General features: G+C 55.3%; 1 protein-coding gene and 1 non-coding gene across 2 annotated transcripts in view; both read left to right on the top strand.

The window, feature by feature from the left end:
- Positions 1 to 240: 240 nt before the first annotated feature.
- EHD1 (EH domain containing 1) overlaps positions 241 to 13,211 on the top strand; it is a 32,824-nt gene continuing 19,853 nt past the window's right edge. Inside the window, exons 1-2 of the mRNA XM_012102104.5 lie at positions 241 to 498; positions 2,395 to 13,067. Coding sequence (XP_011957494.2) covers positions 12,664 to 13,067 — 404 coding nt within the window. The 5' untranslated portion in view covers positions 241 to 498; positions 2,395 to 12,663. The remainder of the gene's footprint in view (positions 499 to 2,394; positions 13,068 to 13,211) is intronic.
- On the top strand, positions 1,613 to 1,695 carry MIR194 (microRNA mir-194). Its single transcript, NR_107953.1, has one exon. It is a non-coding gene; the product is annotated as a microRNA mir-194 (primary transcript).

Raw genomic sequence — 13,211 nt, 5'->3', positions numbered from 1 at the left:
CAGGCCACGCCGTGACAGGGGAGCAGGGTTTTGATGGCTGGGATCTGATGCCACCAGGAGAGGCAGGTGGGGCCCAGGCTGATGCTTCCTGGAACTGCCCCACCCTGCCCGAGCACAGTCCAGGGTTTGATGCCCTTCGAACTGCACTTGGGATCGGTATTGACAAGCGACACGGTAATCATTAACTGCAGCCAGGGGCTGGGCCAACGGCTCAAAAGGCGCTGGGCCCAGAGTGGCCCCACTTCCTCCTCGTGCCCCGAGGGCCAGCCCGGCGCCCAGGTAAGAGCCTTCCCTGCGGGGTTAGGTCCCTGCAGCCCCTCTGCCCACTCACCCTGGATGCGCCCGAGCCCAGCCCTTCTAAGAAGAAAGGAAGGGCCCCGAGGCAACTCCTGGGTGACCCAAGCGAGTCGTTTCTGCCCCTGGGCCTCGGTTTCCATCGATGGAAACCTGAGTGGATGACGGGGATCTCTGCCGCTGCTCCTGCCTCTGCTAAACCAGGTACTTGGTCTTGCCTGCAGGTCTTCAAAAGAACCTGCTCTGTGACCTTGGGCAGCCTCCTCTGCCCCCCAGGGCCGGTTTCCACTGCTGGGAAAGGGGTCCATAGCCTAGGTCCACTCTAAAAGCTGAGTCCCAGGTCCGCTTTCTCCCCAGAAGCTTTGGGTTCTCCAAAGAATCCCCTAGGCCTCACAGGACTGCTATTGTAAGGGGCCAGAGCCTGTTTGGTGGGGATGCGAACACACGGCAGGAGAGAGGGCTGTTCCCCTGGGGCCCTGGGCCAGCTCAGGGACCCCAACCAACGGGGAACGGACCCAAAGCTGGAAGGGGAGGTGGCTCTGCAACAGCGCCGGCCAGGGTGACCTCACACACCCTGGTATGAGAACCAGCAGTGGCTCAGAGAGGTTAAGCCACTTGCTCAAGGTCACCCAGCTCCTAGGACCCTGCTGGCTGTCGGGCCACTGAGGTGCTGAATGTTCTTCCAGAATGAATCAGCTGATAGCCCTGTTCTTAGCATTCTGTGGGGGGTGATGTCTCAAGCACCTTCTCCGGTTCTCTATGCTCCCCGCCCCCCAGCTCTGTCTGCTTCCCGTTCTCTGCCTGCCCCTCTCATCGCCCTCTCTCGGCGCCCCTGCCTCACTCTCCCACTTTCACTGTCTCCCCTTCTCTGTTCCCCCCACCATTCTCTCTGTCTCATCTCCAGCTTCGTGTCTGGCACCCTCCTCAGGGTTCTGGGCATTCAGAGGTCCTTGGAGATCGCAGATGCCCAGTGGTCCCTCACTGTGTCTCCGCCCTGTGGCTGCAGCAGGAAGGGTGGGCAAAGGGCAGAGAGTGGAGGCCACAGCGGCAGACCTGAACCTGGGGCCCAGCTCTAGTTGGGAAAGAAACGAGGAAACAAGGAACTTGGGGAGAGGGTGTGGGGTGTCAGTGGGCAAAGGCTGCCCAGGAGCTGTAAACGGGAGCCACTCCCAGCTTTATGAGCAGATCTGGGGTTGAGCCTGGACTTCGCCCAGAAGGAGTCTGGCATCAGACTCCAGGTGTGGGCCCCAGATGATAAGGAGCCTCCATAAAAAGACTGTGGACCGAGGGCCGTGAGGACAGGGCCCAGGCCTCCAACTGGCTCCCACCCCCTGTAACAGCAACTCCATGTGGAAGTACCACTAGTTCCAGTGGGGCTGCTGTTATCTGGGGTGGGGGCCACACCCACGGAGGAGGCGAAGCGGCGACTGCCCAGCACACACCAGCAGGGACCCCCACCCCCATGGCCACACTCCCTGCACCAGGGTGGCGAAGGGCAGTGGGCTGTCAGCAGGCTGCCAAGAGCGAGTGCACAGGGCTCTGACCTATGAATTGACAGCCAGTGCTCTCGTGTCCCCTCTGGCTGCCAATTCCATAGGTCACAGGTATGTTCGCCTCGATGCCAGCCACCAGGACCTGCAGGGGAAGGGGCGGGCGGGGGTGCCCTGGTGGGCCATGAAACCTGTCTGCCACAGTCTGCCCCTCCCCGCCTCCCCACTTGCCTGCTTGCGTGGGGAAAATGAATGAATTGCTTTAGGGCTCCACCTCCACCGGCTGTGCTGTGTGTCTCTGTGCTCAGTCCGTGAGGTTCCCTCTGCCTGAGCACCCTTCCCAGCCTTTTTGTCGGGCTTACTTACTATCAATAACTGTTCCAAGCTTTGCTGGATCATTTGCTGCCTCCAGGAAGCCTTCTTAAAGCCCACTTGACCGGAAGTGCCCAGCGAGCACCCCCAGCACCCCATGCTTCCCCCAAGCACTGCATTCTCCCCGTGTTTCTGTTCTCCCCACCACCTATGAGCTCAGCCCCCAGCCCAAGCTGAGCCCAGGTGTGTGCTCAATAAATGTCTGGACCGACCCTGGGCCTCCACCTTGCATCCTAAGGAAGCACCGCCAACGGTCCAATGTGACCAAGAGGAGCCAAGGACTCTGGGTTCCAGTTTGTGCTGAAGCCCCCCAGGAGCCAGGCGCCTGCTCTGCACACCCCTTCTGCTCTCTTGACTGCCCAGGCCCCCGCCGTGGAGAGAAGCACGGCCCCCAGCCCTGCTCCAGCTCCCACAGTAGCCTCACTCCTGCGTGGGTTTTATAACATGGGGTTCTGAGAACATTTTCATTTGAATAAAAAAGTTTCTGCTGCTAAAACATTAGTGTTTAAACATTGGAAACACAGACCTAGGGATAAAGTCCAAATTGCTTAGTAAATGGAATGTTCTTGAGCCCTTTCTGTGTGCTGGGAGCTTGCTTACATCAATCATCTGGAATCACCCCAGCAACCTTGTGAGGTAACTGCTGTGAGGCTGGTCTGGGAGATGAGAACATGGGCTCAGAAAGGGTGAGCATTTCGCTAAAGTCACAGAGCAAGTCGACCTTCTCTCTCTAAGGACTTGACGCGGCTGGCCAAGGATCGGCCCCTTTCCCTCGCTCATTCCCACACACAGCTTTGCTCTCCGTGTCCTGTCAGCCCCATCCCCTCTGCTGAGGGCCTTCAGGGGTGACCCTCCTATGACTGAACAATCTGCTCCCCTCCACCTGCACCAGCTCCGTGGGCCTCTCTCTCTGCCTCCTTATCTCATTTTGTGCGGGGCTCAGAGCTCTAAGAGCTTATCTTATCCTTGTGCTGATCCCAGATTCCTTGAGAGCAAAGTCTGGGACTCATTCATCTTCCCTGGCCTGGCAGCCCAACACAGTAGGTGTTCGACATACTCTGGCTGCGTGGAGGATCTGAACTCTGACCCTCTCGGGGCTGTCAGGCCCCAGGCCTAGAGTGCTGGCTTCCGGGGGAAGGGGTGGCAGGCAGCCTCCTTCCCTGGGTTTACTCCTCCACCTGCCTCTAGGGAGCCCTCTGATGGCTTTCAGAGACCAGAGGCAGACTCAACTCCCTCCCCCGGCCTCCTCCATCGCCACTGACTTGTGGCCTTTCCCCAGCAAGCCCCAGGCCTGCGCACATCTCACCTAGCCTGGAGATCTCCAGGACGCCTCCCAGCTCACCACTAGAGCTGGCTTCGCCCTCTCCCCAACTCACTGGTCCCCAGGGTGCTGTGTGGCCTGTCTTAGAGCTCCCCTTACACCCCATCACCAACACCCAGCTACTCTGCCCGCAGACTGAACCCCTAGGAGCAGTGGCCACTGACTTTGTTTCCTGCAGCCTCAGAGAGTGGCACAGAGTAGGTGTTTGAATAAATGCACGCTGAAGGAGTGAGTGAAGATGCTTGGGGGAGGGGCGGCAGAAGCCTGGAGCAGTCAGCACAGTGCCTGCAGGGAGGAGGCCTCAGTAAATTCCAGCCAGCCGCTTCCTCACTATCTGCACTCATCCGTGGACCAAGGTGATGCTGACTAGGGTGGCTGAGAGTACACACAAATTAACTGTCCTAAAGAAAGGACGTCAGGGAAGGACTGGTCAGAGTTGGGTGGCCTTGATCGGGAAAGGTTCCCTGAAGAAGGTGAGTTGAGTTCACCTTTTGCTGAGGTGAAGCCCAGGAAGAGGTCGTGAGCACTGGAGGGGCGGAAGGCGTGACAGGGGCAACGGCGGGTGCGGAAAGGGGAAGCTGGCATTCACGCGGTCTGCCCGGGAGCCCGCTCTTCTGCAAGCCGTACCCCCAGAGGCCACCAGCAGGGGGCGCCCGGGACCGCCTCGCCGCCCAGCCCTGGTTGCAGCGGCCATCCCTCGGCCCCGCCCCGCCCGGACCCCTCCCGGTCCGCGGGACACCGTCAGCGCCCAGCACGCAGCGGCGGGTCCCCGGTGAACGTTCAGCGCGCATCTCACACGTTTCTGGTGGGACGTTTATTGTTACTTGAGTATAAAACAAATGTATAGTATATATTTCAATGAATATAAAATGAGTCCATGTGTTACACCATTGAAGATAAGAAAATCTGCCTTGCAGAGCTTCCTTGCAGGTGTCCTTGGAGGTGACCCCTTGAAGCTCCCCAGGTAAGCGCAATGCTGACCTTTACCGTAACCGTTTCCTTGCCTTTCTCTGCAGTATACCACCCAGGTACGTAGCCCAGAACAGTGTGTGTTGATTTGGCCTGGGGTCGGTTATTGAGTCAGTGGAAACTTGCGGCTGGGTCGAGTGGACTCCAGGTGGTTCCTGGAACTGTATTTTGTTCCCATTCATTCACTGCCCACAGTGCTCCATTGCATGAGTAGAATCCAGTTGATTATCCGGTGGACTGTAAAGGTACCTTGGAACTACTAGGTAATGAGGGAGCAGATACTGGACAAGGCCACATGGTGCCTGAAAGAGGGGTGCCTTGTTACAGTGCAAAGCGGCTGGCTTTCGGGAGCTTTCGGATCTTCGTTCTCCGACCAGGGATTGAACCTATGCCTGACTTCCAGGGAATTCCCTTCTTTTTGTTTTTAACAGTCAAGAAACTTTCAGAAAAGCTGAGAGAGAAGTACAGGGAACAGCCATACACCCTTCGCTCAGATTCCTTCGCTCATTTTGCCACATTCGCTTTCTGTCTCAGACACACACACATTTTTTTTTTTCTTTTCTGAACCATTTGGCAGGAAGTTACCTCAAGTATTTCAACATGTATCTCCTAAGAAAACTGACATGTCTTACACAACCGCAGTAGTTACCAAATTTAGGCCTGGCATCTGTGATGCAACACTGATGCAACCCTGGGATCTGATATGCCGGCCCCTTTCCGGTGTCTCTGATTGTCCCCGTGAGCTGGGATCATGCCTCACGTTTGGTTGTTAGGTCTCTTTAGTCTTTAATCTGGAACAATCCACAGCCTTACTTTGTTATTCAAGACTTTAACGTGTGAAGGACAGAAGAGCCTGGCGTGCTGAGGTCCATGGGGTCACAAAGAGTTGGAAAAGACTGAGTGACCAGACGACGACATTTTTGAAGAGTACAGGGCAGCTGCTTTGTAGAATGTCCCTTAGTTTTTTCCCTCTTCTCCCCTCCCATTAAGAAAACTTCAAAAACAGAGAATCAAATATGTCCATTATATAAAATTTGGACAATGTAGGGAAGTAAACTAAAAGAAATAAACCAAGGAGATCAAATCAATTGATCCTAAAGGAAATTAACCCTGAATATTCATTGGAAGGGCTGATGCTGAAGCTGCAGCTCCAATATTTTGGCCACCTGATGTAAAGAGTTGTGTCATTGGAAAAGACTCTGATGCTGGGAAAGAAAGACTGAAGGCAGGAGGAGAAGGGGACGACAGATGATGAGATGATTGGATGGCATCAACGATTCAGTGGACATGAGTTTAACTCCAGGAGATAATGAAGGACAGAGGAGCCTGGTGTGCCTGCAGTCCATGGGGTCACAAAGAGTTGGATGCGGCTTAGTGACTAAACAACAACAGCAACAACAAAACCAAAATTGCCCCAGCTCTTCTGACGCAAGAATAGCCCTGTAGACATTTCCTGTAAGCACTCGAGTTAGTTGCCTTTGCGGTCCTGTGCACTCTGTACACTAACACTTAATTCTAGGAGGTGGGTGCTGTCCTTAGCTCTGTTTTACACAGCCTGTCCCAGAGACCCTGAGTTGCTAAAGATCAGGTTCAAGATAGGACTCGAACCTGGTGATGCACTTGGCTCTTAGGCTGCACTGTTTCTCCATAGCGGCTGGTTGTGTGTGTGTGTGTGTGTGTGTGTGTGTGTGTGTGTGAACCTCCACCCTACTGACATTTTGGGTCGAGACCAGGTATCTCTTGGCTGTAGGGGCTGTCCTGTGTTTTATAAAATCTTAGCCGCATCTCTCGACTCCACCCACTTGATGCCAGCAGATCCCTCAAGCTATGACATTCAAGAATGTCTCCAGACATTGCCAAGGGTGTCCCCTGGGGAGAAGAGTCACCTCCAGTTGAGAGTCCCTTTGTGTGTGTGTATGTATGTGTGTGAAACCAGGTGACTTTATATTCAGTTTGATATCTGCTTGAATGGCTACCCACTCCAGTACCCTTGCTTGGAAAATTCCACGGACATGGGAGCCTGGCGGGCTACAGTCCATAGGGTCACAGAGTCAGACATAACTGAGCGACTAACACTTTCACTTTTTCACTTTTCCCGGTTATCTGTACTCCACGATCACTCTAGTTTCCTTTCATTTTCTTCTCATGTCCTGTTGCCAGGAGTTGCCAATCCAATAAACGGGTGGTTGGCAAAAAAAAAATCCGTTGCAGTAGTCGTCTTCTGTTGCCGCACAGCAAATAACCACAAACTAAGTGGCTTAAAACAGTAGTCACTTATTAGCTCACGGGTCTGTAGGGTCAGAAGTCCAGTCTCGAATGCTGACGTCAGGTGTTGGTTGGGCTGAGTTCTCTGGGAGCTCTGGGAGGCATCCGCTTCCATGCCTGTTCTTGTCTGCTGGCAAGGATGGTCAGGAGCCTGTCCTTGCGGCTCCAGAAGTAAGATCTCCGTTTCCTTGCTGGTTGTCAGCTGAAGGCTGCTCTAGACTCCTAGAGCACCAGCATTCTTCTCCAAGTGGTCCCCTCTAATTCAAGCCAACAAGGGCATACCCTTTGCCATTCTTGCACTTTGAGTCTCTGACTTCCTCTGCCACCAGCCAGAGCTCTGCTTTTCAAGAGTTCGTGTGGCCCTCCCTGGTGTTCCTGTGATTAAGACTCAGGGCTTCCACTACAGGGGGCATGGCTTCAACCCCTAATCAGGGAACTAAGGTCCCCCATGCTATGTGGGGGGCCAAAAACAACCAACCAAAACAACAAACCAAAAACTAAAGAGCTTGTGTGATGAGGTCAGGTCACTGGAATAACCTATCTGAAGTCCACTGTACCATCAAACATGACCAGCTGCAGGAATCATATTAATCATATTCACAGGCTTTATACAGGGTGTGTGCACCAGGGTGGGGGATCTTGGGAACATCTCAGAATTCTGCCTACCGAAATTACCAAAGGGTAAGACTCGATGGACGTGAATCTGAGTGAACTCCAGGAGTTGGTGATGGACAGGGAGGCCTGACGTGCTGCGATTTGTAGGGTTGCAAAGAGTCGGACATGACTGAGCAACTGAACTGAACTGAACTGAAAGGGCTCTTGCAGGGGGAGGACTTGGGACCAAAGGGGAGGAGGCCAGGCTGGGTGAGCAGGAGAGGGAGGCACCACCCCAACTGGATGGTGCCAGTTGGGGTACCATCTGGAGGTACCAGTTGAAGGCTCGAGCCCAACTCCAGGAAGGGTCCCTTTGCATTCCTGCCCCTTGAGAAGCCCCAGCACATACTTCTGGGACCGATCATGGAGCCTGGGCAGATATGAGCCCTCCCTTCTCCCCCACTTCCGGTCCCTTTTCAGATGACCCCGACCTGTCCTGAAGCTCAGGATGAAGGCTAGGTCAGACGAATGTTCCAGCAAGGTCAAAGGGAGGTGAGAATCCGACTGTTGGCAGGGAAGGTGAGCTGGAGCGGCTGCGTGGACCACCCAGCTCTGAGTGACCTGGGTGGAGACCAATTTGGGGAAAGGAGGAGAGAGGTGTTGGGTAGCAGAAAGGACTGGAGGTGCTCTGGGACACGGAGGTGTAGGTGTGAGGGGCTAGGCCAGGGACCAGGGGGCAGGCTTGTTAAAGACAAAGAGGTTTCTGTGCCATGGTGGCTGAGTGGGGCACACAATTAGAGATAGAATTACTCTCCAGTCCCCAGCCTGTGGGGCCCATGGTGAGGTTCAGGGCAGCCCCCAGTCATGGGGAAACAGGGGAGAGAGGCTGTGGGGAGGGAAGAGGCAGCTGGAGCGGGAGAACACGCTTGGAGAAGACATGAGAAAGGCAAGTGGCGGCACTCCCCCACAGAGGGCTAGGAGCGTTGCACCAGCGGGTGCAACATCCGCACCCATCACGTGCACTCTCAGTCTTCTGAGACCACGGGGACAGCAGGCTTACAACCACCATTTTCATCAATGTAGAGTAAGGGGATCCCAAGACCCTTACTTGAGAGTCCCTTAGACTGCAGGGATATCAAACCGGTCAATCCTAAAGGAAATCAGTCCTGAATATTCATTGGAAGGACTGATGCTGAAGCTGAAGTTCCAATACTTTTGCCACCTGACACGAAGAGTTGACTCACTGGAAAAGATCCTGATGCTGGGAAAGACTGAGGGCAGGAGAAGGGGGTGACAGAGGATGAGATAGTTGGATAGCATCATCAACTCATGTACATGAGTTTCAGCAAACTGTAGGAGATGGTGAAGTACAGGGAAATATGCTTTACTGGCACGCTGCAGTCCATGGGATCGCAAAGAGCGGGACAGGTCTCACCGACTGGACAACAAAGACGCTGCCCAGGGATCCCTGATGGTATTGCTGTAGAAGGCAGAACTCTCAGGTGAAAATGATAAACCACTTCCCTGGAAGTCCCCAGATGTGATGTGTCCACAGCAAAGGTCTGGAGAGCAGGGGTGGGATGGCAGCCGAGCTCTCTGGGGAGTTTAGGTAAAAACCACACCCCTGAGATCAGATGGGCAGCTCCTGCAAGATGCGGTCAGAGGCCGCTGAGACTGGGACACACGTTTGGAAGCCCAGCAGTGGGTGGCTTCCTCTAGCCCGCAGTGTAGTTTCAATCAACAGTGCTTGAGGCCTCTGCAGCTCAGCTCTGCAAAGCAGCACGTGGCTATACGTACACAGCACCCTGGCAGGGCCCCCCTGGCCGCAGAGCGAGCACTCCTGCTTCAGGGCAGAGTTCACCCCGGCTGGTACCCGGGCAAAGGCTCTTCAGACCCTCTTGATTTGCTCTGCTACCAGCCTGACCTTGCAACTTCAAATGGTTTGGGTGTGGAAAGAACACAGTGTTAAGATTCCAAAGGTCCAGCTTCTCATTCAACCCGGGTGACTTCAAGCAAGTCACTCAATATCCCCGAACCTCTGGGCTTTTTCCCACTGGGATCTGAAGGCAGAGGGGACACCGTCCCCTCCAAGCTGGACCACGTCCTGACTGCTGCCGGACTCCTGCAGGGCCTCTGGAGCCCAGCAACCCTCCCGGAGCCGTAGTGCCTAGTGCCACGTCCTTGAGTCTTCCAAAGAGGGGGCCCGTAGAAGTGGAGAGGATGCCCTCTGGCTGGTGCTGGAGCCCCCAGCCCGCAAAAGAACAGAACTCCGTGGTTTTGTTTTTTTTTTTTGCCACACCCCAAAGCATGTGGAACTTCTCCAACCAGGGATTGAACCTGTGCCCCCTGCACTGGAAGCTTGAAGTCATAACTATTGGACCACCAGGGAAGTTCAGAATTCTTTATTTTGTTTTGGCAAAAGTGATCTGTTGGCCAAATCTATTCCTCATGACTGAGAGAAAGAAAACTGTGCTTATATGCAAACTTTCAGTGGAAAGAATAAACCACTTCTGATCCTGGGGACAAACCTGTGTGTTATTGTTTTTTTACAGCCTGATGCTTCTGCTATGTTTGGAGAAAAATTGTTTTCTTTTCTTTTTTTTAAAAGTTGTTTTTAGGAGCCATATAGACACTGCTCTAGACCAGGCCATCATGGGGCTGAGCAGACTGGTTGGAGGGTAAGCAGCTGACCCCCTTCTGCTAGCTGGGAGCAGAGGAGATTTAGCATCACCCAAGACAGGGTTTGGCAGGGGGTGTATGCGAATTTGAAGGAAGAAACACTGGGAGTGGGGGAATGGCCATCATTTCTGAGCAAAAGGAAAATATTTGAATTCTTCTTTACCCTTTTGTCAGGGAACCAGGCAAAAACAGAAAGTAAAACGGGAGAAACCAAAAGTGAAATGGTTCATTCATGTCTGATGAAACCTTCCCACCAAATAGAAACTAGCCTACAAAAAAATTAAAAAAGGAAAGAAAGTTAGGACATTTTCAGTCTGGGGCATCACTAGATACAGAAGCCGCCCAGGACCCAGGTGGCAACTCAGTGAAACTGGGCAAACTAATTTCCACACACTTGAGCCTCGTAAGGGAGAGAGATCCCTTCTTCCAATCCTTTGAGTCCTTGGAGAAAGTCAAGTGGCCATACATAACCAACAGGGGCTGGTTTCATTTATAAATAACCTGGGAACATTTTGTTTTCCGTTTTTTAGGACTGGGTTTTCCCAGCATACAAGGCTCTAGGGAGACGTGAAAATCATGACAGGTCAGTGTCAGAGCTACTGGGACAAGCTCGGGCACCCTCATCAGGCCATTAGACAACCACCTCTTTCAGGATCCTCCGCCTCAGGCCCTTCCCTGGAACACCCCAGAAGTCGCATCTCCGGGGCGGACCCCTCAAAGTACTATGAAGGAAGCAAGTCCTTTTGGCTTCTAAGGCTGGCCCCGGAAGTCTGGATGGGTGACAGCCCTGCCTAGGAGTCTCAATATCCTCTTTTGAGGAGAAAGCCAGAGTCTCGTGGTTTCTGTGTTTTACTGTGATTGATGAAAAGAATGCTAATGAAGTCCCAAATAAAAGCAGTTAAGTCAGAAAGCTAAGATTGCAGTCAGGGCTGGAATTACTCAGCCGCTCCCTAATGGGGTGAGGTGGGGGGGGGGGGGGGGGAAGGCAATCAATTTAATGTGGTTTATTCCCTCAGAAGACACTGAGACCTGATCCTACAAGGGGTGGGTGAGCAAAACTCCCATCTGGCCCCCTCTGGTTCCCACTTGACTCAGCTCCCCTGATATTCTGCTGATTCTCAGATTTGAGTTCCTGCATCTGTCCTTTTAGCCTGCCAGCCTGCTCTCTTCCCTGATAACAGGTGCCTGATAACAGGCACCCAGCCCTCCAGGTTCCCACATTTCCCAGCAGCCAGAAAGCTGGATGGGGGAGGCCTTCACGCTCCCAGGTGCATTTTAGATCTATCCAGGAGCGCCTCCCTCACCACCACCCCTGCCACTTTGGTGTCCTGGTACCGGTTACATAACAATCAGTCCCCAGAGCTCTGACATCACCCACTGAAGATTCTCACCAGCCTGGACAGCCAAGGGGACCTATGTGTGGCCCGGGATGATGGTGGGGGAATGAGCCTAAGGGAAGAGCCAGGAACTGGTAAGGGGAAGAAGCACAGGTCAGAGTAAAGCATGGTAACTGGTGGTGACCCAGAGAGGAAAGCGGAAGTATTTGGGTTTTTTAATTCCCCCTGGGTTCCCACAAGATTTCACTGTTGCCCCACGTTTCCCCTCCACCCTACATAGGGAATTTCTGATTAACTTCCTCAAAACTTGAAGTGCCAGAGGGCCTAACTTCTTCATCCCACTTCCCCACCCTCAGAAGCAGCCTCTTGAGGGAGGCGGTCTCTTCTCCCTCACGTGTTCTGTCATATGTGTCCTCCACTGCTAGCGTCCAGCTCCCAATTCCTGGCCTGTGGGGAGCTCAGGTCTCTTGCGACGGCTCAGACTTTCTCCACCAGCCTCCTCCCTTCCCATCTTTATTTCCCCAGTCACCACCCCGCCTTGGAGGGTCTACTCTCTCAGCTTTCTCCACTACCTCATTCCTGTCTCTCCCTCTCCCAGAGCAGATAAAAGACGAGGGGATGAGAAGCAGTGTCAGGGAAGCAGGGGCGAGAGGAGGCGGCAAGGAAGGGCAGTGCAGACAGGAGGCGCATGGCACCCGGGGTTCTCCCCTGCTTCTGGGGATTCTGAGTGGGAGGAGGAGGGCCGCCCATTGAGGGAGCTGCGGGTAGGGCGCGTATTCAGGGTACTGGGGTGTCCAACTGTGAATCTCGCGGGGGAGGAAGACGTGCAGACACTGGGACCTCCGCGCGCCGCACTCCGCCCAGTCGCCTTCGCGACCGCAGCACTTCCGCGAGCCGCCCCCGAAGGGGCGGGGCGAAACAGGTGCGGTTGCCACGGCACCCGGGCCAGGGCGGGGGGGGGCGGGGAGCGCAGCGGAGCTAGCGGAGCTCGCGAGATTTGCAATCGGCCAATGAGAGGCGGGGGAGGGGAAGACGTGGCGCGGAGCGCGCGGGCGGGGCTCCTTCTTCCCTCTCCCAGTTCCCTGCGACCCCGAGTGGCGGCGGCGCGCGCGTTCGAACGCGCGGCCGGGCCTTATAAAGAGCGCACGTCTAGGCGCGCGTTCCACTGTGCAGAAGGGCACTCGGCCGGCCGTGCCGTGCGCCTGCGCAGTGCGGGCCGCTCCCCGCCCCCCTGCCCCACCGCCCCTTCAGCCGGCCGGCCCGGCCCAGCCTCGACTCCGCGTCCTCGTCCGGCTCTCAGCCGCCCCTTTGCCCTGCAGCAGCCAGCCCGGTGTCCAGCAGCATGTTCAGCTGGGTCAGCAAGGATGCCCGCCGCAAGAAGGAGCCGGAGCTCTTCCAGACGGTGTCCGAGGGGCTGCGGCAGCTGTACGCGCAGAAGCTGCTGCCCCTGGAGGAGCACTACCGCTTCCACGAGTTCCACTCGCCCGCGCTGGAGGACGCCGACTTCGACAACAAGCCCATGGTGCTCCTCGTGGGCCAGTACAGCACGGGCAAGACCACCTTCATCCGGCACCTGATTGAGCAGGACTTCCCGGGGATGCGCATCGGGCCCGAGCCCACCACCGACTCTTTCATCGCGGTCATGCACGGCCCCACCGAGGGCGTGGTGCCCGGCAACGCGCTCGTCGTCGACCCGCGGCGGCCCTTCCGCAAGCTCAACGCCTTCGGCAACGCCTTCCTCAACAGGTAGCCCCCCCTCGACCCGGGATGTGGGGGAGGGGGCCGCCGGGGTCCCGACAGTCCAGTGACCGCTGCCCACGCTGTTCTTTGTCCGAAACCCCCGCGAGACCCCCTCAGCGACCACTCCCCGGAACTGGGTCCCCTGCCACT

This window comes from Ovis aries, chromosome 21 (assembly GCF_016772045.2).
Source record: "Ovis aries strain OAR_USU_Benz2616 breed Rambouillet chromosome 21, ARS-UI_Ramb_v3.0, whole genome shotgun sequence".
Classification (NCBI taxonomy): Eukaryota; Metazoa; Chordata; class Mammalia; order Artiodactyla; family Bovidae; genus Ovis; species Ovis aries.
This window is presented reverse-complemented; position numbering and strand designations above follow the sequence as displayed.